The sequence below is a fragment of the Panthera onca genome, chromosome E1 (assembly GCF_046562875.1).
Source record: "Panthera onca isolate mPanOnc1 chromosome E1, mPanOnc1 haplotype 2, whole genome shotgun sequence".
NCBI lineage: Eukaryota > Metazoa > Chordata > Mammalia > Carnivora > Felidae > Panthera > Panthera onca.
In genome coordinates this window covers 33208896-33231634 of record NC_138352.1, presented here as the reverse complement: position 1 = coordinate 33231634, position 22739 = coordinate 33208896, and the positions used below count along the sequence as shown (strand labels likewise).

Here is a 22739-nt window from a genome sequence, read left to right as displayed (position 1 = left end):
CAGAGAGAGAGGGAGACAGAAGATCCTAAGCAGGCTCTCTACACTGACAGCAGAGAGCACCAGGCAGGGCTTCGACCCACAAACCGTGAGATCATGACCTGAGCTGAAGTCGAATGCTTAACCAGCTGAACCACCCAGGTGGCCCTAGTATCTTATCTTTTGAATAAGTCCTTATTTGAAAATTTAAAAAGTTTTTTTTCTTGGGCTTAAAATAATAACCCTCTGGATTTTTCTCACACCTATTTCCAGTCCTTCAATTTCCTTCCCCAAGCAACCTGTTACTATTTCTTAAATGTCTTTCCAGATGTATTTCATCCACATATAAGCATATTTGTGTGTGCATATGTGTATTTTTCTCCACTTAAAAATCTGTGGGTGGTAGCTTCATATTTCCTACCTAGTGTGCACCTTACTTTCTCTCATGCTACATTTTAGAGATATTTCATGTTAGTGTATGTGATGGTTAATTTTATGTGTCCACTTGATTGTCATTGTCTTATATTGTTATAAATATGTGTGGATACATATATGTTTGGCAAACATCTTTATTTATTACCTCTCTTATTCACTTATAATGTAACATAAGCTGTGTTTAAGTATTAGGGCGCCTGGGTGGCTCAGTCGGTTGAGCGTCCGACTTCGGCTCAGGTCATGATCTCATGGTTCATGAGTTTGAGCCCCGCGTCAGGCTCTGTGGTGACAGCTCACGGCCTGGATCCTGCTTCAGGTTCTGTGTCTCCTCTCTCTGCCCCTCCCCCACTCATGCCCTCTCTCTTTCTCTCTTTCAAAAATAAATAAGCATTAAAAAAAAGATATATTTAAGTATTGTTAATTTAAAATTATTGTATTCAAGTTACTAGATAAGGAGAGGAGTAAATGTCCATCACTCAAGAACTTTACCTCTTATGGGGAAGAGGTTAGTGTGTTTTTATTTATACACAGGATATTTGTATCATGTTAGGTGGAATTATGATCTTGTCATTGTCTTCTTTGAAGAGTAAGCATGGTTTAAGGAGACGCTTATGGGTGCCAGGTTGACAAAGGGTTGACTTGTGATGTTTGATTTTATGTATCAACTTGACTGGGATGCGGGTACCCAGATATTTGGTTAAACACCATTATGGATGTGTCTGTGAGGGTGTGTCTGGACGAGATTTACATGCGAATCAGGAGATTGTCCTCCCCCATGTGTGTCTTGTTTAATTGGATGAAGGCCTGAACAGAATAAAAAAGTGAGGTAAGGGAGAATTTGTTCTCTCTGCCTGTCTTCACGCTGGGACACAAGTCTTCTCCACCTTTGGGCTCAGACTAGAACTCACACCCTCAGCTCTCCTAGTTCTCAGGCCTCTGGAGTCAAACTGGAACTCTGCTATCAACTCTCCTGGGTCCAGCTTGCGGAGTGCAGATATGGACTTCTCAGCCTCCCTAATCATGTGAACCAATTCCTTATAATAAATCACTGTATATATTGGTTCTATTTTCTCTGGATAATATGGACTAATACAGCATACATTGAGTTTTCCTTAATCCTTTTCAATGACCAGATTGTAGTTCAAATAATGAATGTGCTATGATTTAATCATTTTTGTTGCTGCACAGTTAAGCTCTTTCCAGTTTTCCAGTTTTTTTTTCTGATTTCACCAGTGGATCAGTAAATATCTGTCCACATACATCTTTGTGCACATATGCTACTAGACCTGAAGATCAAGGAACGTGGTCTTGATGAATCTTAAAGGTGACATGTATGTGTGTACATAGATGTGTGTGTGTGTATAACACATATATGTCAGTACATGTTTTGTATGGCATCATGTGCCTTAGAATGCAATTTCTCAAAAGGGAAATTCTGTAAATGTGTATGTTCCATACAATGTTAGGCAGGCACATTGTGGTTCCCTAATACATATTTTAATACAATAATAATTTTCAGAATAGCCAGTCAACTCATATAATATGACTAGCTAAGTACCAGTAGGGACATTATCTTTAAGTGGGTCTCTTGAACTGCATAAGCAGAGAGAGTGCTTTTCACAAGTCAAAGGATGTTGGCTATTCTTTACAGGAAGCCAAATGAGTCTCCTTGGTCTTCTTCTTGTAACAAACACCCACTAGAATTATGATTTTGGAATCATTTCCATTGCAAATCCCCTCTTTCCACACCCCTTTAAAAGGCAGCTGTGATATTTGGCTTCTAACCAAGGCCTGCTGCACCAACAATTCTCTAAATTTTATTTATATTTCATGTGCAGTATGCTCAAACTCTCACTTTCCCAGGTGCCAGATGCTGGTTTGGATATACTCCAGTGGAAAGTGCTATGAAATAATAAAAGTAAAAGGCTGAACAAGCTGCCTCTTTATATCAGACTTGCACCTAGTGGACCTAAGTTAAGTATGCTAATAATGACTTCACTCTTTTCCCAACTTTGTGATCCCCCGAATTCCCACTTCACCTACCTCCACACCTTTGCTTCCATAGGATATAAATGCTTATTTGTAGTCCTTTTACATCTCTTCAGTGTTCATTTGAAAATGTCAGAACGTAGGATCTATCTGTCTCACGTGATTTCAGTGGTGCCTAATTTGATCCACTGATGGGTATTTCAAATATGACTTTCAGGATTTTTCCCTTTTTAAAAAGTAATCTCTATGTCCAACGTGGGACTTGACTGACATCAAAAGTCTCAGGTTCTCTCAACTGAGCCTTCTAGTCACCCCTGCTTTCAGGATTAAAATAAATTTTTTAATGTTTATTTTTGAGAGAGAGACAGACAAACAGAGTGTGAGCAGGGGAAGGGCAGAGAGAACAGGAGACACAGAATCTGAAGCAGGTTCCAGGCTCTGAGCTGTCAGCACAGAGCCCGATGCAGGGCTTGAACTCACAAGCCATGAGATCCTGACCTGAGCCGAAGTTGGACGCTTAACCGACTGAGCCACCCAGGTGCCCCTCCTTTCAGGATTAAAAAAAATTTTTTTTAATGTTTTTATTTTATTTTTGAGAGAGAGAGAGACACACACACACACACACAGTGAGATCAGGGGAGGGGCAGAGAAAGATGGAGACAGAATCTGAAGCAGGCTCCAGACTCTGAGCTGTCAGTGCAGAGCCCAATGTGGGGCTCAAACTCACAGACTGCAAGATCATGACCTGAGCTGAAGTTGGACGCCCATCTGACTGAGCCACCCAGGCACCCCCAGGATTTTTAAAGATATCTAATAACTTAATGTCTGTTATGTTCATAGCTTTAATATATTTTCAGTAAAAAGTGATGTTTCCTTTGTGTTTTATTGTAAGTCTGCCCCTGCAGTGGCACAGAATTTTGGCATGACACTTTAAGACTTAACTCAGAATTTCCTTTTTGTGATAGGAATCTTGCTTGTTTAAAGGCAGTCTTCAATCCACAGATCATTCTTATGAAGTGAGCAGATATATTAGGTGGATACTAAGAAAGCAGGTGTAAGTTTCAGGATTGCCAATCCACTCTAGGCTCCCACCTCCACCTCTTTCATCAGTTTGTGTGGTTAACATTTCACTGAGCTGAAAAACGACAATTCCTTGTTCTAGCCTAGACAAATTGAGAACCTTAGGCATGAAAATTTGTGCCAAAATCTTGAGATGATATTGAGGTTTAAATTAACTCTTGTAAAGTGTGCTATGATGTGTGTGTGTGTCTGTATGTTTGTGTGGGTGGAAAGCCGCTATAAAGTAGAAGTACTTTGCTTGCCTGCCAGTATCTCTTCACATACTGGGCTCTGGCATATCTCATTTTTTCACTCTTTCCATTAGATGGCGCTAGATGCCCAAGAAATAACTTCCAAAGGCAGGGTGGAGGGCGGTGAGAGGGGCGTCTTTTCCTTTCACTGGGTTGCTGGTAGCTGAGCACACACACAACTGAAGGTCCTCTTCTATTGCAGGTTGGCACGGTATGCATTTTATTTTTTCGTGTGTATGGGGGGGGGGGGCGGGAAGGCTTGCCACAGACCACCTGTTCAATCCAAGCATAGGGTAGCATATTGCCAGCTGGCAATAAATAAATAAATAAATAATTCCTAGAATTTGTCTTAACTATCAACAGACTTGATAGAAAGTATAGAACCGATTCAGGAGTGCAGCCAGCATGGATTTAAAGCTGCTGCGGCATCTGTTTCATACACTTGCGGAGATGGAAGAGAGCCACTCACTGCGACCTGTGGACTGAACTCCCACAGCGCGACCCACGAGCCACTCGCCAGTCTCAAGGACTCCCTCATGTGTGCCTAGCTACCCGAGAAATGCAAGAGGTGGCGTCCTCCAGTCCTCTTAAGGTAGACGAAACATACACAAAACACACGATAGAGAAATAAGTGCTAGCAAGCCCCAGCCTGATGAAATGGTGATTGTGTATAGATGCTAAGTACTTGTAAGCATTCCGAGATGGGGTACGAAATGGCCGGTTAGGCCTTGCGCAGGGAAAGAGAGAGAGAGAGCACTCGGGTAGGGGGACTATGGGAATGTTTGGAGAAGTCCAGAGAGAACTGAGAGCTCGGAGGGTGGGGGACCAGTCCAGCTCCGCACCGACTGCAGCCTCAGAGAGGCCGGCTCGGTGACCCCTCTCCTTTCTGCACTTAGCCTCGGGCATGCCCTCAGAGTGGGGCGTTTCCGGCCAGCCTTCTCGCTAGGGCTCTTTCCCGAGCAATTCGGCCACGCGGTGGAAGCCTGCGCGGGATCGCCAGCTGCAGCAGATTAGGGCCCAGAGCGCGGCCCGGGACAGCCACGGAGGGGGCGGGCCGGGGGCGGGTCGGAGGGGCGGGCAAGGGGCGGGCCCTGGTGGGCGGGGCTCTCTTCTGCCCCTCGCCCGCCGCCCGCCTCAGCCGCCGCCGCCGCCGCTGCCGCCGCCGCTGCCTCCGCCCGCCGCGAGGACCGAGGGAGCGGGGTTGCAGCCGCCTGCCCGCCCGCGTGCCCGGGCTGCGGTGGGCCAGGATGTCGGGCTTCCTGGAGGAGCTGCTCGGCGAGAAGCTGGTGACGGGCGGCGGCGAGGAGGTGGACGTGCACTCGCTGGGCTCCCGCGGCATCTCGCTGCTCGGGCTCTACTTCGGCTGCAGCCTGAGCGCCCCCTGCGCGCAGCTCAGCGGCAGTCTGGCCGCCTTCTACGGCCGCCTGAGGGGGGACGCCGCGGCCGGGCCGGGGGCCGGGGCCGGGCCGGGGCCGGGGGCCGGGGCGGCCGCGGAGCCCGAGCCGCTGCGCCGCCTGGAGATCGTCTTCGTGTCCTCGGACCAGGACCAGCGGCAGTGGCAGGACTTCGTGCGGGACATGCCGTGGCTGGCGCTGCCCTACAAGGAGAAGCACAGGAAGGTGAGCTGCGCGGGCCTCGTTGGCGCCCCTGGCCTCGGTGCGCAGCCCGCGCGTTCGGGGAAGCGGGGTGTTCGCCGGCCCCACCCGCAACACGCAGCCCCTCGGCCCCGCTCCTGTATCTTTGCACACGCTTCCCCTCGTGTCCCTTAGTGTCGCCTTCCTCTGTCTATGCCCGCCTCCGTCCGAGGATCCCGCCGGGTTGGGGCTCCCGCGGCAACTCCTCGGTGCGGGTGCCAGGCCGCGCCCGTGGGGGAAGTTTGACACCCCCAGGCCCTCGATCCCGGCTTCTGTCCCGAGGAGCCAAGAGCCAGATCCCCACGCGTCGGGAGCCTTGCTTAGTGGGCAGCTGCGCCGGGGGTCCCGACCCCGTGACCCCCAACCTCCGCCGTGGGCGCGGGGAGGGGCTGTTTCCTTCCCTCAGCCTCCAGACTCCCGGCGGATACCTGTAGTGGTGGGGGGTTGGCGCTCGCCCCCTACCCATAATGCCCAAACCAGGAAGTTTCCTCTCTCTGAGAGGAATCTTCTTTTCAGGGGACCCCTTCCCCCGTGACCCGGGACTCCGAGGCCAGGCCGCCCCGTGCCCCGGAGAGGCAGCCGCTGACCGTGGCTTTGGGTGAGAAGGGCGCTCACTCCTCTCCCCTTCTCCCTCCGCCCTCCGCCCCCCGCCCCCGCGGGCTCGACTAGTGGCCACCGGGGAGCTTTTCATTGTCTGCCTGTCCAGCAGTCCTCCCCAGATGCCTCCCAGGCGCAGGAACAGACCCGTCTTTGCAGGTCTTAGTTGCTTGGTCGGTGGGCCACTGTCGTCTTGGCACACTCGAAATTAAATGCTGAACTGATCCCTTAGGTTAACTGGAAAAACGAGGCTTTGGGGAAATTTATACTTCGCTGTCAACTACTCATTCCCAGCATTTTGCTGCTGAAATTAGTTTGGGTTTTTGAGTGCATCTGTTGGATGAAGCTGTCTGTTTTAATAAAAGGGATTCAGGAAATCTTGTCATAAATCGAAGCAGGAAAAGTTTTGGAGCGTTCTTGCTTAATTTGTATGCGTGATGCAACGTGTGAATCCTGCACCTTCCCTTTCTGAGGAGAATCTTAGTTTATGGAGTGGACAGGAGAAGAAGGGCTGTTCTGGGGGTGTGGACGTGCCTCTGGGGAGGATGGTAACGGCATGCCATGTGTTTCTTTTATGTCTGCAGAGTCTTGTTGAGAAGCATGATTTAGATTTAGTAAGACCAAAAGGCTTTATATTGTGACCCCAAATGTCTCGAGTAAATCATCTCCAAATAGTGTAAGGTGCGGATTTAGGATTTAAAGCATGAAATACAGTTTAACAAATACAGTTTGTAAACTTCACATTGGAAAAACATGAGCTCACTAACCACACAGAGGCAAAACTTGGCATTTTAACCACTTTTTAGGTGATCTTGCTCATAGTTGGGTTATATATTTGATAGTGCGTGAATATGAATGGCCAATCCTTTTTTGCTTTAAAAATATGGGAATTCTTTGTTTTCCTTGGTGGTTGTTTTTATGATCCTTTTGGGGAGAAATATTATTCAGAAGGTGATTTACCAAAAAATATTTTTATTGTTATGGCAAGTTTCTATTGTATATACCAGTATGTGTAAAATAACGTCCTTATTGGGCAATACACATGATTTCTAGCTCATGCGAACATGATGGGAAACTTACAGACCTGAGGCCTGTTGTTTTTTTTCACAGTGGAGGAAGTAAATTTGCTGGATGGTAAAAACATGGAGCAGATTGCGATGTTTTCCAAATACTTAAAGCTTTTTCTTGAAAAAGGAGACTATTTCATATGCTATATGCCATGCCTGGTTCTCTCTCCCGGGGCTAGTCCCCTGCACACACACAAAAAGTGGCCCTAGTCTGGACCTGCCGATTCCACCAGGATGAGAGTCTGGATGACACAGGGCAGACCCCCTTTTGAAAATACAGTTCAGAATGCTGAACATGCCCAAACCATGGTGCATAGCATCTTAAACATTTATTTTTCGCTCGGAGTTTTTCTGTCTCGCATCCTCTGGTTCACTTTGTTGTGTAAAACAAATCCAGTTTTTGAAGAGGTAGTTTCTACTCCTGGATGTTCATGAATAGGCAACTCAAGGTCTGTCTGATCCCGGAAACCATCCGTAGTGATATGCCAGGTAAAAAGACTCCAGCTGTGTTTTTTATGGAAAACATATTTTCAGAAATGACAACAGCTATGTACTCCCTCTGAAAGGAATTATTTTCTCCCTTGAAACCAAAGAAAGTAAACAATTCCCTTTTTTGTAAGGTTGAGTTTTTGCCTCTCTGTTTGAAACTGAGATGCTTAGAAGTCTGTGAGCTTGTAATGGCAGTTTCGTGATAAAAACAGGGAAAAGCCTAGGGCATCCCCGGTTCAGGGTGCTGAGCGGTGAACGCTTACCTTTTTGCTGATGGCCCCTGTCCATGTTGTTTCGCCAACTATAATAGTTTCAAAGAATAGAATTTTGTTTTACACTGAAGGGCAAACCAGAGTTCCAGATTACTAAGTTTTTTAAAGTTCTCGTTAACATTTGTTCCTTCAAACCATTCATATACTTCTTCCCACTGGGATAACAAAGGATATGGTTCTAATTAGTTATTGGCTGGCATTTCTCTGAAGAAAATTGAAAGATTATGGTGGGGAAAGAAAATGCTGTGTGGTATTTTTTTCTTCTTTTATTAATTTCCCCTTTATGTAGTAAGAAAGTCTGGGGATGACCATATATGTTAGGCTTGCATTTTGCCTGGGTCTGCTCACCTTGACTGAAGCTGTGAGAAAACAGCAAATAAAAGGTCTCTAGCATCTTTAAACAAACAAAAAAAAAGCTTTATGGAAGGTTGTCCTGTTTCTGCTTGCTTTTGTGGTAGGTGCAAAAATAACTGAAGCTTCATTTTTTTGGCTTCCAAGCACACACATATAAATAGCTGTATAGAAATTGTAATTAAATGATAATAGAACTTTGACTGCCTTTATAAGAGCAGTTTTGTCAGGAAACCTATAATCTTGAAGTCAAGGCAGTTGGACTTGTTTTAATAAGTAGGTTTGCTTTTCCTTTTGTTGGGAGACATTTTTCAGATTTCCGGAGAGAGAGAATGAAATGAATAGTTGGAAAGTGGTGATGATTCGGACTTTGGGAATTTGATGTGTTCTTCAGGTGGGGATAAGTTACTTTGCTGGCCGAACAGGAGAGTGGATCCCCAGGATCTTCTGCTTCGGCATCAGAGAGGGCAGCACGGAGTTTGGTTTTAAAGCCACTGGACTTCATTTTGCCTGGGCTGGATACCTGATGGAATACATTTGGTCAGTGTGGGTGCACTGACATCAAATGGTGCAGGACCACTGGTCTTAGACAGGTTTGCTGGGGTCTGGCTTGGCCCTAGACCTTCCTGCCAGACAGAAAGGAAAAGAGAAAGTTGGGGGCCGATGAGTGGCAGTCAGGAGGCTCTGGTCCAGTCTACCTGCTCCGGTCTGCCTGCTCCAGTCAGGGGAAGGGGAATCTTCCTGTTTCCCTGTCTGGGTTGTTTGCTCTGGGTGGTTCTTTTGGTTCAGACTAAATCAGAGGTGTGGCCTAGAATTCACTGGAATCCCTTTGGCTCTTTGGAATGGGGCAAGGTTTGGTACCAACCCAGGCAATCTTTTTTATCTTTGAGAGAGAGACAAAGAGACAGAGTGTGAGCCAGGGAGGGGCAGAGAGAGAGGGGGGCACAGAATCTGAAGCAGGCTCCAGGCTCTGAGTTGTCAGCACAGAGCCCGACACGGGGCCTGAACTCACAAGCTGTGAGATCATGATCTGCGCCGAATTGGATGCCTAAACTGACTGAGTCACCCAGGCGCTTCCCCCGCCCCGCCCTCCAACCCAAGCAGTTTTATAGCTCCATCTCTCCCAGCTCATCTTCCCTCAAATGTCGATACCCTGACCACTAAGAGAATAACTTCTAGGACACTGACAGACCACTTTCATGGTGCTAAAAGATAGCGGAAAAAGCACAGCTTTGAAGATGGGGTTTTCTGCCTTGTGCAAAAGGAGCCTGGATCAGCCAGGACAGGCTCCCTCTGTTCACTTTGTTTCCAGGACTTGGATCTGTCTAATAAAAGACAACAGTCCAATTAAAGTAATAAAAGCAATTTTCCTTGAGAGGCTTTTTCCTTGCTCCATTATTTGTAATGTGCTTTTTAATCTTTCATTTTTCTCTGCATAATGAAGACGTCTAGTATATAGTAGGTAAAAATAGGGACTGATGTCCACCTGCCTGAGTTCAGATCCTGGCTCTGTCATTTGATAGCTGTGTGACCTTGTGAAAGTTACCCTACGTGTCTGTGCCACAGGTTTCCTTATCTGTAAAATGAGAAGATAATAGCATCTGCCTGGCAGATAGTATGTGCTCACTAAGTGCTAGCTATCGTTAAAAAATTCTCATGAAATCTAGTAATTCTTTCGTCTCCTGAGACTTTGGAATATATCACATTACAGAATTGCGGTTACAAGGTATATTTTTTAACTTTTCAAACAAATGACTTCTAAGTGTACAGGGGGGTATGGTGAAGGAGTTGAAAGAATTGCCCTAGAAGAGATTATAATTGAGGAGAAAGACCTGGAAGAATGAAGCAATGAAAGCAAATGAATATTTAGAAAATACTATTCTTGGGGTTCCTGGGTGGCTTATTAAGTGTCCAACTCTTGATTTCGGCTCAGGTCATGATCTCACAGTTCATGGGGTTGAACCCTGTGTCTGTCTCTGTGCTGATAGTGTGGATCCTGCTTGGGATTTTCTCTCTCTCTCTCTCTGCTCCTCCCCTGCTCTCTCTTTCAAAATAAATAAATAAACTTAAAAACAAAACAAAACTGTTTCTTAAAGAACTGGTAGTCCTGAGATTTACTGAGCTCCATACTCACATTTGCCAGTGAAACTTGAGACATCAGGTCAATGAGGCCCAGACGGGATAAAGGGTAACAACTTTAAGATGATGAGGCACCCTTCTTGAGAGAGATTAATTACGCACTTGGTGCTGGTTCTGCGGTTTGCCAGAGCTATTAGGCGCGTCTGTCGCTGATCCTGCCCTTTTAAATCCGGGCAGCGTGAAGGTTGTAGGGCTGCTGCTCTTTCAGCTTGGGAAAGGGATGGTGCCTGCTCTCTGGAGCAGTGGAGACTCTAACACACCCTCTAACACGGCCACCTCCCTTCCTAGCTCTGGAATGCTGTAGGATAGGTTTGCCCAGACTTGTAGCCACTGCGCCTTACGATTCAGGCCTCCAGTTAGGGACTCAGGCCTGACTGGCTAGCTGTTCACAGCTCTTGCTGATTGATAGAGGTTGGGATGTGCACCAGAGCACAGAGGAAAACTGTGGGTTTTGAGGTTAGGGTCATTGATTTCATTTACCCTCTTTTCTCCCCCTCCCCCACCCTCTTTTTATCACTCTTCCTTTTGGTTTTGAGGCCTTGTTTTAGTATCTGCACAAATTTGAAAAAGGAGGCTTTGTGTGATACACAGCTGGGGTGGGGACTGAATAAGTTGCTCTGTGTATGGGAGGTGGAGGGGGTCTTTTTTATTTTTATTTTTGATAAGGCTTGGGCCTCTAGGACTCTAGCTAGCCCCAATCTGAGTAGACCAGGCTCCTCGAGGGATGATTTCCTTTCAAGCGGGAGAGCATAGGCTTGGCATAGGATGTTTTCTTCTCTTTGCGTTCTCAATTCCCAGCGGTACTCAGTGTTAACCACCAGAGTGCTTACTTTTCTGTATTTTATTAATTTACCATGCTACTTATTCAAAGGCACTTGAAGAAAATGGCTATGAATTTGGGATCTTTTTGCTGATCCTGGCTCTCATGAGGTTCTTGCGTACTTTTGCTTTATATCTGACTGTTATTTTAAAAAGAAGTAAGAGTTGGGGCGCCTGGGTGGTTTGGTCGGTTAAGCGTTCGACTTTAGCTCAAATCATGATCTTGTGGTTTGAGGGTTCGAGCCCCACGTTGGGCTCTGTGTTGACAGTTCAGAGCCTGGAGCCTGCTTCAGATTCTGTGTCTGCCTCTCTCTCTGCCCCTCCCCGGCTCGCACTCTGACTCTCTCTCTCTCTCTCTCTCTCTCAAAAATAAATAAACATTCCAAAAAAAAAAAAAAATTAAAGCTGATGGTGCAGAGCCTGCTTAGGATTCTCTCCCTTTCTCTCTGCCTCTACCCCCACTTGCTCTCTCTCTCAAATTAAAAAATAAAAGGGGGTGGGGTGCCGGGTGGCTCAGCTGGTTAAGCGTTGAGTTCCTGACTTCGGCTCAGGTCATGATCTCACAATTCGAGTTCAAGCCCCACATCGGGCTCTGTGCTGACAGCATGGAGTTTGCTTGGGATTCTCTCTGCCTCTCTCTTCCCCTCCCTTGCTCATGTGCTCTGTTTCTCTCTCTCTCTCTTGAAATAAACTTAAAAAAATTTTTTTTAAAAACTGATAAAATAAAAAAAAATTAAAAAAGAGAAGTAAGAGTTCTGAAGTCTCAAGAGTCATCCTTGCTTCTCTGGCACCCCTCACATCCACAGAGTCTTGCTGATGCGATTCCCTTAATACATCTCAACTCTGAACAATTCTTGCCATCCCTATCATCACGGCTTGAGTTGAGGTTTCATCTGGACGACTGTGTACCACCAGCAGCTTCTCCTGGGGCTCCTTGCTTCCAATCTTGATGCCTGGAATGGTTCTCAGACCATCTTCTCAAGCTGTAATCAATGATCAGTTTTATTTTATTTTGTTAATTTCCAATCCGTCACACACCAATCCAAGTGGCCTTACTAAGCATGACTCCTGTTGAGGTTGAATCACATACAACTCTCCGCTAAGTTGACCTCACACAGGCTGGTCTCTGTCCTTTTCAACAAGAGGAGCCTGTTGATCACAGGCTTGGTTGTTGCTGCAATGTCGAACTGCTGAGTACTCATTCTCAATTTCTGTACTTACCTTGTTTGGGGCCAGTAGCAACTTATGGGAAAGCACTGGGTTGCAAACCTACCTTGAGCCTTGAGCACCGCTGCTCTAGACTGTTTCTGGAATGGTCAAGTCCAAAATCACAACTTTGATCATATCATTCTCCTACCTAAGAATTCTGTAGCTGTTCTTCATAGCTTTTGGGGTCAAGTCCAAATTCTAGAGCATGGTCCCTGACTATTCTCCTGTCTCCTGTCTCACCTGCACCGTGTTCTTTTCCCTCCCAGCTGGCTGAGTTTGGAACTTCTAAACTTCAGTCCTGGTTCCCCTGTTTCCCTAAGAAGCTTTCTTGTCTCTTTGTCCTCTAGGTGGGATGATTCTGTGGGCTTCCATAGATCTTCTGCGCAAATGCCCTAGCACTTAGGCTGTGTTTGTTTCATTATTAGACTGTAAGCTCTTTGAGGACAGACACCAACCAAAGAGGGGGGGAGATGATCAGTTCCTTAGGTGCTGAGACTCTGTGATCACAGAAAAGCAGGCATGGGACTTTTAGATTGGGAACTTGAACACATGGTAGCTTCCACATCGTGTAAGTTGAAATGTGTGCTTTCACTATTGTGTAGCTTGATTTTAATATTTACTATTAGAGTTAGGCCTTAATTGAATTGTATAATTGTATATGTCCACAGTATGTGGGTGTTTTTGTTTTTGTTTCTTAACGAGTGCTGTAAAAGGCACTTAAACAAGCAAATGGATGTGTAACTCCATTGCCCTGTAATTCTGTGCTCAAAAACAGGAAAAGACTTTGAAATGTCAAAAATCTTAGGCCATTAAAATAGTCTCCTATCTGTAGACCTATCATTCCGTGCTTTTATGTTTCATAGTTTGTGTTTCTCAGGAATCTTTCTTCCAAGGAACTCAAAATGCATGCCTATTACATCTTCGAGCAACTAGCAATCAGTAGATACTAAACGTTTTAACTTTTCAAAGTATATTCGAGTTGGAGAATTGAAGCAAGAGAACCAATTATTAGATTAGGGTCACAGTGTTGGATGAAAGAGCTCAGCTGAAGTCCCTTAAATTCAACTCGGTCCTTTCTGTTTGTGAAATCGTATCTTACAAAATGTTCACATCAAACATTCTCTGTGGAAGAAGAGGGAGCTGAAAGTTCTCTTTTCAACAAATGGTTTTTGGTGTGGATTCACCCTAGATATGCATAGAAGACCCTGAAATAAGATAGAAGTAGTTTAGCTGCTGAAAGCATTTGCTGTTGCCTGGAAGACAGGAGAGCCAGAACTTCTTTGCTGCTGCTGCCTTTCTGAGGTGGTGGTGGTGGTGGTGGTGGTTTCTAAGGGCCCTTTAATGATTTGGCTTTTTTTAGATCAGCCAGTGAAGTGGCCCCAACTCCCCTTCATCCTATGCAAAGCCTGCGGGCTGCTTTAGTGCTTTTGTTCTGAGACAAAATTGAACTTCAGGTGTCCTGCCGAGATCCTAGGACTAAATCAGTCCTCCCTTTTATGAGGTTTTCAGAAACTGCTGTTCTAACTTCCAGTGAAATCTCAAACATGTGCTTTCTGCTTTATGACAAGTAAGAAGTATAGTAATTGAAAGTTGCTTGAGTGCTGTTATTCTCGAGCGAAACCCTGTAATGGAAACTTTTGTTCTGTGGCATCCATGATTAAAAGCAAACATAAATTTTCTGCTGCTTGCTGGTCGTAACTCTTGGACCAGATATACAGTGTATTTTTGTATGAACTACACTTAAAATCCTTTTCAAGAAACCATTTAAGCTTACAGTTCAGCATTCCTTTCAGTTACATCTTATCACTCCCCCACTCCCCATTGTCTTATTTCAAGGTAGACACCAATTACAGGTAAATTCAAGTAATATTTCTACGGTGAAGAATGCTTTCATCTCAGGTCATTGTTGAATACTCGTAAAGAGGGTGTGGTGAGTTTTGCTGTTCTAGGGATAGGGTTTCCCTCTTTGTTTTCCTAGGGGAATTTTATCCAGATGAATCGGTTTTATAGAGTTTTACTTGTCTTTTTTCGTCAGTATGCTAGGGACAAAAATCTGAATGGAATCCGAAGATGTTGCCTTTTCCCCCTTTAAACGTGATCAGGTCAAGACAGTTTTCTTTGGGTTAAGACAGTTTTCTTTTGATCGTGGTGCCTCACAGCACAGCTGCCTCATCTGTTAGTCATTTTTCAGGGTTTGATGTGAAATATACAGATTGGGCAGAACAACCAGCTATAGGGAAAAATCACAGTGTTACCTCTGACCTCTCTCTGGATGGCAGTGAATGTAGGTGTGAGGATAGCGTTTGCTCAGCTCTGGGCACGTGCTTGAGTGACTGCAGCTTAAAAAAGCATTTATATCCACGGACCTTCACAAATTCTCCTCTATTAGAAGTGAACGTTTGAAATCTGTCACACAGTGGCTAAGAGTATGGGTTCTGGGTCTGGGTCTTTTGGGTTTGAATCACACCTTGGTGGATTTCTAGCAATGCGATTTTGGTGCGGGTTACCCAACTTGTGTGTCTCCAGGTCCTGGTCATTAAAATGGAGATAACAGTATCTACCTTGTAGGGTTGTTGTTAAAGGGTTAAATGAGTTACTATTCGAAAAGAGTTTAGGACAGTGCCTGGTGCATGGTAAGTGCCCTTTAAATGTTTACCCTAGGCACTTCAATATTTCAGTTCCTGTGTTTTGGCTGTTCAGATGACAGGAGAGAAAAATTCTCAGCTTTTCTTTCTTTGTATCACGCCTGTCCTCAGCACCTAGACTCTGCATCTAGTGGCCCAAAATGTAATCTTGTTTCTCCCCAGTTTCTCACTAGGACAGGGGTAGTTACTGGTCACTTGTTGATTTGATGACACACCATGCCTTTGACTCTGGTTAGAATTCTAGACCAGCTCTTTGACCAACTGGTTGCTCAGTTTTCCTGAACGGATTCTAATGGATTCACCTTTGAGCTGGGAGTGGGTAGCGGAGTCTGGGCTGTATATATTTCTCTTGCCATTTATTTATTTATTTTTTTGACTTTTTATTACTGAAAACTTCAGACATCACACCAGTAGGGAAAATAGCACAGTGAACCCCCTTGCACCCAGCGCTCAGATACAAGGATCACCAATTCATCATGCCCTCTCCCCCTCCCCTTCAGTGGATTTACTTTGAAGCAGCGCCCAAGCATCGTATCATTTCCTTCGTAAACATTTCACTAAGTAACTCGTTTTTAAAAATTTTTTATTTATTTTATTTATTTTAATGTTTATTTGTTAATTTGGGGGGGTGAGGGGCCGAGAGAGAGGGAGACAGAATCCCAAGTAGGCTCCGTGCTGTCCACGCAGAGCCTGAGGGGGGGCTGGAACCCATGAACTGTGAGATCATGACCTGAGCCAAAATCAGGAGTCAGATAGCTTAACCCACTGATCTACCCAGGAACCCTTCACTAAGTAACTCTTAAAAAAAATCATAATATATCATAACCTCAAAAAATCCGATAATTCCTAAATATCGGCAAATATCCACTCAGTATTCAGATTTCTCTGATTGTCTCCTAATTTTTTTTAATAAAAATAATTTTTTTTTATTTGTTTGAAACCACATTGCAACTGGTAGCTATGTCCCTAAAGTCTTTTAAACCTAAAGTTTCTCCTTCCACTTGAACTTTCTCTGGGTCTGCCCCCTTGCCACATTCCCAACCCTTTCTTATCCATATTGTAAAGGTCTACAGAATATTGGCTCTTGGGTTCAAAAGTGTCCTAGGCCCTTGTCGTTGAGAAGACCAGGTGTTGGCCGCCTCCTAGTCCCTGGTGGCTCAGATGCAGTTCTTCAGGGGGGCTGCCCTTCTCCATCTCCACTCTGCTTCTCTCTGTGGGGGCCCTGACCTCTGGCCAGCTGCTCTCATAGTGACCTGTGACAGGAGGGCCACCCGCAGCTCTGGGTTTGCTTTCTGTCCTCTCAGAACCCCAGGAGAAGGAGGCCAGCTTTGGTCACCCTCCCATCCCCGGACATGTCTGATATTCTGATTGGCCACATCCGAGTCATATGCACACGTGCATAGCCAGAGGGTGGGGTCACAAACCAAGTAGACTGAATATCAGGAAAGGGGAGTGCTTACCAAGGAAAATGAGGTGTGTTACTTGAGGGAGGGGATGTGGAAGGACTACAGATGCCCCCTAGAGTCATCTATGCCTAACCCCATGGCAGCATGCGCATCAAGTGGTCACCCAGCCCTTGGCAGAGCATTTCTAGTGACCACAAAGTGCCATCTTCTTAGGAGGCCATTCTGACATCAGCCATCCTTGCCTAAGGGACTGGCCAGCCTTCAGAGACCTGCAGAAGTTCTCTGAAAGATTCCCATGGTCATTTGGCTATTTCTTACATGATAAGGGTTCAAGTTTCATCACTATCCTGTTCGTATAGGACAGGGCTATATGTATAGGTGGGCTGTTCGTATCTGAGCCCACCCCACAAACCTGAACACGGACTCCAGGGGGGTCTGCCTGAAGCACAAAGGGTCAGCTTATCTAGATATTATCTGAACTTACATAATTACAGCTTGAGATTGTATTAGCTTTTCTGACAATCACATTACACTGTGTTGACTCACTGACCTTTTTGTCAACCAAAACTCCAAAGGCTTGTTCATCAGTTTTATACCTGAACAAATGAGAACAGAGTCCCAAATCTTATATCTGTGATCCTTAAGAATATGTTTACTTAGATTTGATTATTTTCTGCAATCTGTCAGAATCTTTTTTGCATGCGTATGTGGTCACCCACAATAATCATAGCCACTTCTGAGCTATGAATTATGTGATCCCTTGCAGACCTTCACTAAATCTGGGGATGGAGTCCCAGCCAGGTCACACCACTAAAGCCTCCTCCAGACTAATATTGGTCTGTTAGTTGTTGAAACACCTTAGAATCCAGCCAGTTCTAAATTTGCCTAATTATATTACTATTCAGCCCACATCTCTCCATCCAGTTAACCTTTATCATAGGAGACCTTAACAGATTGCTGGCTCTAACTTAGAGATTTGCCATTTCCCTTTCAAGGAAAGATAGTGTGAAATGATTTCTGTTTAGTGATCCCATGCTTACTTCTAAACTGATCACTTCTTCTCCTAAGTGTGTGTTTAATAACTGTAATAAGCTGTAGGATCTGTTGAAGGGTTGATGTCAGCTTCACCGATCTGTAGCTTGCAGAATGTCCCCCGTTTTGCCCATTTGAATGAAAATCAGTACTGCCTTCCATCTGTTGGTTGCTGGTGATGAAATCACTGACAGGTGTTAGGTGATCTTGTGGGCATATTTTCTCCCTCTTGGATGTAATTCATACCTTATAGGAAGAGGGTTGTGAGATCAGGTGGGCCTGTGTGGAGTGTTGGTTGGTACATTTGTTTCCTGCATAGAACCCTGTAGGGATAGCTGTGGCCAGAGACCCCTGTCAGAGTGTAATTGGGAGCACCCCATTTGACCAGGATGGTCAGATCCTGCGCTTTCTGAAGTCTGTGTGGCAGTAGTGGCTGCCTTGTCCCCATCCCAACACCTCCCTCCTCCCACTCTCTCATTAGGGCACTAATAGAGCCTGAGGGAGTCTTTTCCTTAATGCCATTTCTCCCCATCCGGCTAGGGCAGGATGAGAATCTGGCTGGCTAATTAAGTGTGGCATTTTGTTTCAAAATTAGCAAGAGACAGGAAACCTCACTGCAAAGCAACCTTAGTGTCCTTGCAGATAGATTTTTCGTAACACTTGACTTTTTAGAATGAATCACTCCATTTATTTTGAAAATTTTACCTTCTTTTACAAGGGACTTGTTTTCTTATCCGAGGGTGTTTGCCTGTTTAAGATTACACGTAAATCTGTTCTATCCTTTGCAGTTTGGTCCCTAAGAAGGCTGACATTTCAAATGTTAGGCATGAGGATGAATTGGCATTAAATGCCTTCAAACAATTTCCTGGGGGAAATCACTTTCCTAAATTTGCAGAAGGGCGCGGGCTTCAGACCTTGGATGCACTGTTTTTACTTTTACAAATGTGCTTAAGAGTAAAACACTACCTCATACCACTTGAACGTCTTCTCTTTCATTTGGAGTCGTGGAAAGTATTAATTTGCAGCGGCTGTGGTGGAAACACTCCAGTTTTGAAGCGCTTTTTGAAGCGCTGCTTTCCTGCAAAGGTTCAGTTAATGACTTTTTCTGAGGTCATCTGGGCCTGCTTTTTGGTGGATACAACAGCCACAGAGACAGTAGTGACCAGGCGAGTGCAGATCCCGGGAACCTAACCTGGTGTGCCTTCACGAGGAGGCTGTTGGTTTGTACGCATCCTCAGCAAAAATTATGTCTCTGCTGCTCACGTTAAAAAGCCATTTATATTCCTTTACTCAGCATATACTTAAACACATTTTTCCACTTGTTAACTTTTTCCCATTTGCAAGAGAAAGCCAGGATTTCATTTTTTAAGTTAGAAAATAATCTTCTTTGTAGAGATAATCAGTAATGGTGTCGTATATTATTCTTCCGGTAAAAGAATAGGTGTATACCACAGGTATGAATGTATATGCTTCAATATCTTTTATACAAGTAGATTTTTTTTTTTTTTGAGAGAGAGAGCGAGAGAGAGAGTGCGTGTGCACACACAAGCGGAGCAGGGGCAGAAGGAGAAGGAAAGAGACTCTAAAGCAGACTCCGTGCCCCGAGTGGAGCCTGATGTGGAGCTCGATCTCATGACTGTGAGATCATGACCTGAGCGAAATCAAGAGTTGGACGCTCAGCTGACTGAGCCGCCCACGTGCCCCACAAATAGATTTTTAGCATTTGAAATTAATTTTTGTTTTCTGAAAGGACAGTGTCTTCACATGTTAAATAAAATTTCAGGGGCGCCTGGGTGGCTCAGTCGATTAAGTGGCCGACTTCGGCTCAGGTCATGATCTCGCAGTTTGTGAGTTCGAGCCCCGCATCGGGCTCTGTGCTGACAGCTCAGAGCCTGGAGCCTGTTTCAGATTCTGTGTCTCCCTCTCTCTCTGACCCTCCCCCATTCATGCTCTGTCTCTCCCTGTCTCAAAAATAAATGAACATTAAAAAAAAAAAAGAAAAAAGAAAAAAAATTTCAAATAAAATGAGAGGCATGCAGGGATAAGTAAGTCTCACTCCCACTGCTGACTACAGCTTGTCTCCCCTGTAGCAGCCACCATGATCAGGTTCTTGTTATGTCCCTTCACAGGTATTTTGTCCTTATTCAAGCATGTCCCTGATACACGCATACTTTTTTTTTTTTTTTTAAACCAAGCCTTTTAAACAGATCTTGCTCATATTCTTGGCTGTCCCTGACAGGTGCTGCTTTTTTTCTCAGGTGGGTAAAGACTAGAAGTGCCGTTGCATAGCCCTATGGTGGCTCTGTACTGTGCCTGCTGTGGTAATGAACCCAACACAGAGACAAGGAACAGAATTCCTCCCCCACAAACACCACTATCCCTAGAAGGGAAATAGCTTCGCCTGACATGTTTGCTGAGTATGGTGGGCTAAGGAAACCTTTGAAAGCAGCTTTCCCGTCCTTGGAGAGGGGCCCCCTCTAGAACTGACATAAAGCACTCAAGAAGACAGTGTCTGTGGAATTTCCACTGCTGTGCCCTGCCGTTTGGATAAATTAAGAGGTTCATTCTCTGAGCTGTCATTCTTCCCTTCTAAGAGTATTCGGATTTATACAGGGACAAAAGACTTCCCCAAGCCGGGCACTTGTATTATGCTGTGTCTTTTGTGGTGACTGGTATTAGGCAACCTGTATTTAATATAAGTTTTTATTTACTGAGTGTGCTGCACTCTTAGAAAATCCATCACCACCAGAATCCAAGGTTATGAAATAGATCAAATAAGGGATTATATCTGTTATTTTCATTATGGAAGGATTATTTTATTAGGCCAAATTGTTTTAGGTTGTGAGCTCCTAAAGAGATTCAAAATGTGATTTCTTCCACTTAGAAAACTCCTTGACAACATCTTTGGAATGCATCAGTTGTTTCGAGAAAAATGTACAAATATTACATCAAAAGTCCTCTTACTAAATATCACACACAGCTTTTCCACTTTCCTCTGAACATTCCTTATTCATTTCTATATGAGGCAGCTGAGAAAACTTGTAACTCATGGATGCAAGTTGCTTATGAAAAATCAAAAGGTTGCTAGGGGAATTAAATAGGTTTATTAAATAGATTATAGAGCTTATGAAAGGCACACTTTGCAAAGATCCAGTGAACTTTAAAAGGGGACTTGGGGGGCCCCTGGGTGGCTCAGCCGGTTAAGCGGCCGACTTCGGCTCAGGTCATGATCTCGCTGTCCGTGAGTTCAAGCCCCGTGTCAGGCTCTGTGCTGACAGCTTGGAGCCTGGAGCCTGTTTCAGATTCTGTGTCTCCCTCTCTCTCTGACCCTCCCGCGTTCATGCTCTGTTTCTCTCTGTCTCAAAAATAAATAAACGCTAAAAAATAAATAAATAAATAAACAAATAAATAAATAAAGGGGACTTGGGACGCCTGGGTGGCTGTCAGTTAAGTAGCTCAGATCAGGATCTCACGGTCGTGACACTGAGCCCTGCATCAGCCTTTGCGCTGGGCATGGAGCCTGCTTAAGATTCTCTCTGCCCCCCTCCCTCCGCCCCTCCCCTGCTCATCTTCTCTCTCTAAAAAAAATAAATAAAAGAGGACTTGACTTAAGAATGGAAGGGGAATGAGTGTTAGTTTAGAAGGAAGAATATCTTCTGAACAATTAGTCATAAATGCTGAATAAATGTACATCCTATAGGCCAGGACAAAAGCATAATGCTTCTTGCCTTGCCTTACCTTCGTGAAGGTATCCTTTAAAGCTGTGTAATAATGAACACTCTAAATGTTCATCATGGAATGGTTAAGTAAATTACAGTACTCAGAATCATGTTGAACAGCTATTAAAAATGGAGTTAATGACCTTTGCTGGAACGTAGAACTATACTTCAGATATTGTATTCAAAAAAGCGAGATCCCAAATTACACAGATACCATAATTACAGTACAACTCTGTTTAAACAGATGCATAAGAAAGATTGCAGTAAATGCCCCAAATTGCTTATCGTTATGTTGGGGTAGTGGTGTCTACGGTGGTGAGTCTCTGATTTACAAATGTTCCGAAATGTGATCGCTTGTGTAATGAAAACATATGGGAGGAGATAATGGTGCTCTTGCCTGGAATGGGTGTGCGTATAGTTTGTGAACGCTTTGTTTTCATGTGGGTTCTCTTGCCCCCTTTCGATCTGGTCAGCAGTTGAGTGGCATTTTTAGAAGATGAGGAAGTAACCTTGCTCACAGTCGCTGCCTTACTGAAGCGCCAACCTGCTTCCAGAAAGGCTTTCTGGAAAGAATAACTTGAAAGTGACCTTTTCAAATGAGGGGGAGGGTAGTCCAGTGGATTAATAAAGAAAGATATTCCAGATATAAATAACCACGTGGGAATGAAGGGGAAAGTTGAGAAGGAGAAAGTTCATTGGATCCAGCAGGGAGAAGAGAGTGGGGTGGAGAAGAGACAGTGCCTGTTTGGAAACTGATGAGTGGCAGAGACTCCCCATGCTCAGGGGAACATTGTTACCTTTTATAAGGAAAAACAAAAGTTCCTTTGGCAGGTGGTGGGGAGAACACATTTCGAGTGATTCTGATTTGGAGGCGGGATTTCATCAGGCCTGAAGACTCTGGGAAGTGGACCTGGACACATGGGATTAGTGGCCTCTCTCAGGGTTTGGGCTTGGAATGAGAAAGACACGCCAGGTAGTAAGTAAGAAACAGATGCCTTCGTACCAGAGGCTAGACTCAAACTCAAGAACCTCGTCATGGGCCAGGCTGCAGAAATACATTTTCTGTAGGCTTCATTAGATCATAAAGAGGAACCCTGGGTTAATGGCTTCTGTTTGTGAAGTAAAGGAAAAGAAATTCCTCACAGAACTTTCCCCTACTGTATAGTGTTGGGGAGAGGGGGGAGCAGTGACTGGGACTAAGAAGCCCTCGATCTGGATTTCTCACTTGATAAGTGCTCATATTACAAAGTCAAGCCTGCGCTTTTCAATGCTTTGTATTGACACTGCCCAGCTTCGGTCAGTCACATGTTTTCTGAGTATCTCATTTGCCTCGGGCAGTGTCAAGGATGCAGAGAAATTAGTGACAAAGTCCCTGTTGTCAAAGGCATTTTTAATTTACCTGGGGAGATAAGGCATGATATACATATGTAAACTTAGAGTCTCTATACGATGATGTTTAGTGAGTTGATTGTAATAGGGATGGGGTTGCCAACAGAAGCTTCAAGAACAGAGAGTCCCATGACACTTCATCAGACAGCAGCCAGAGAGGCTGGACCGCCCGTCGTGGATGACCTGGCTCACACTTCTCTCTCCTGTTCTCTAGCTTTGAGATTTTGGGCGAGTTACTTTAACCTTTGCAAGCCTGTTTCC

The 22739-nt window shown here is 44.8% G+C and overlaps 1 protein-coding gene across 1 annotated transcript in view; it reads left to right on the top strand.

Moving 5' to 3' along the window:
- The first annotated feature begins 4834 nt into the window (after nt 1-4834).
- Nucleotides 4835-22739, top strand: part of NXN (nucleoredoxin) — a 159312-nt gene continuing 141407 nt past the window's right edge. The window contains exon 1 of the mRNA XM_060646877.3: nt 4835-5329. Within this exon, the coding sequence (XP_060502860.1) occupies nt 4958-5329 (372 nt within the window). The 5' untranslated portion in view covers nt 4835-4957. The remainder of the gene's footprint in view (nt 5330-22739) is intronic.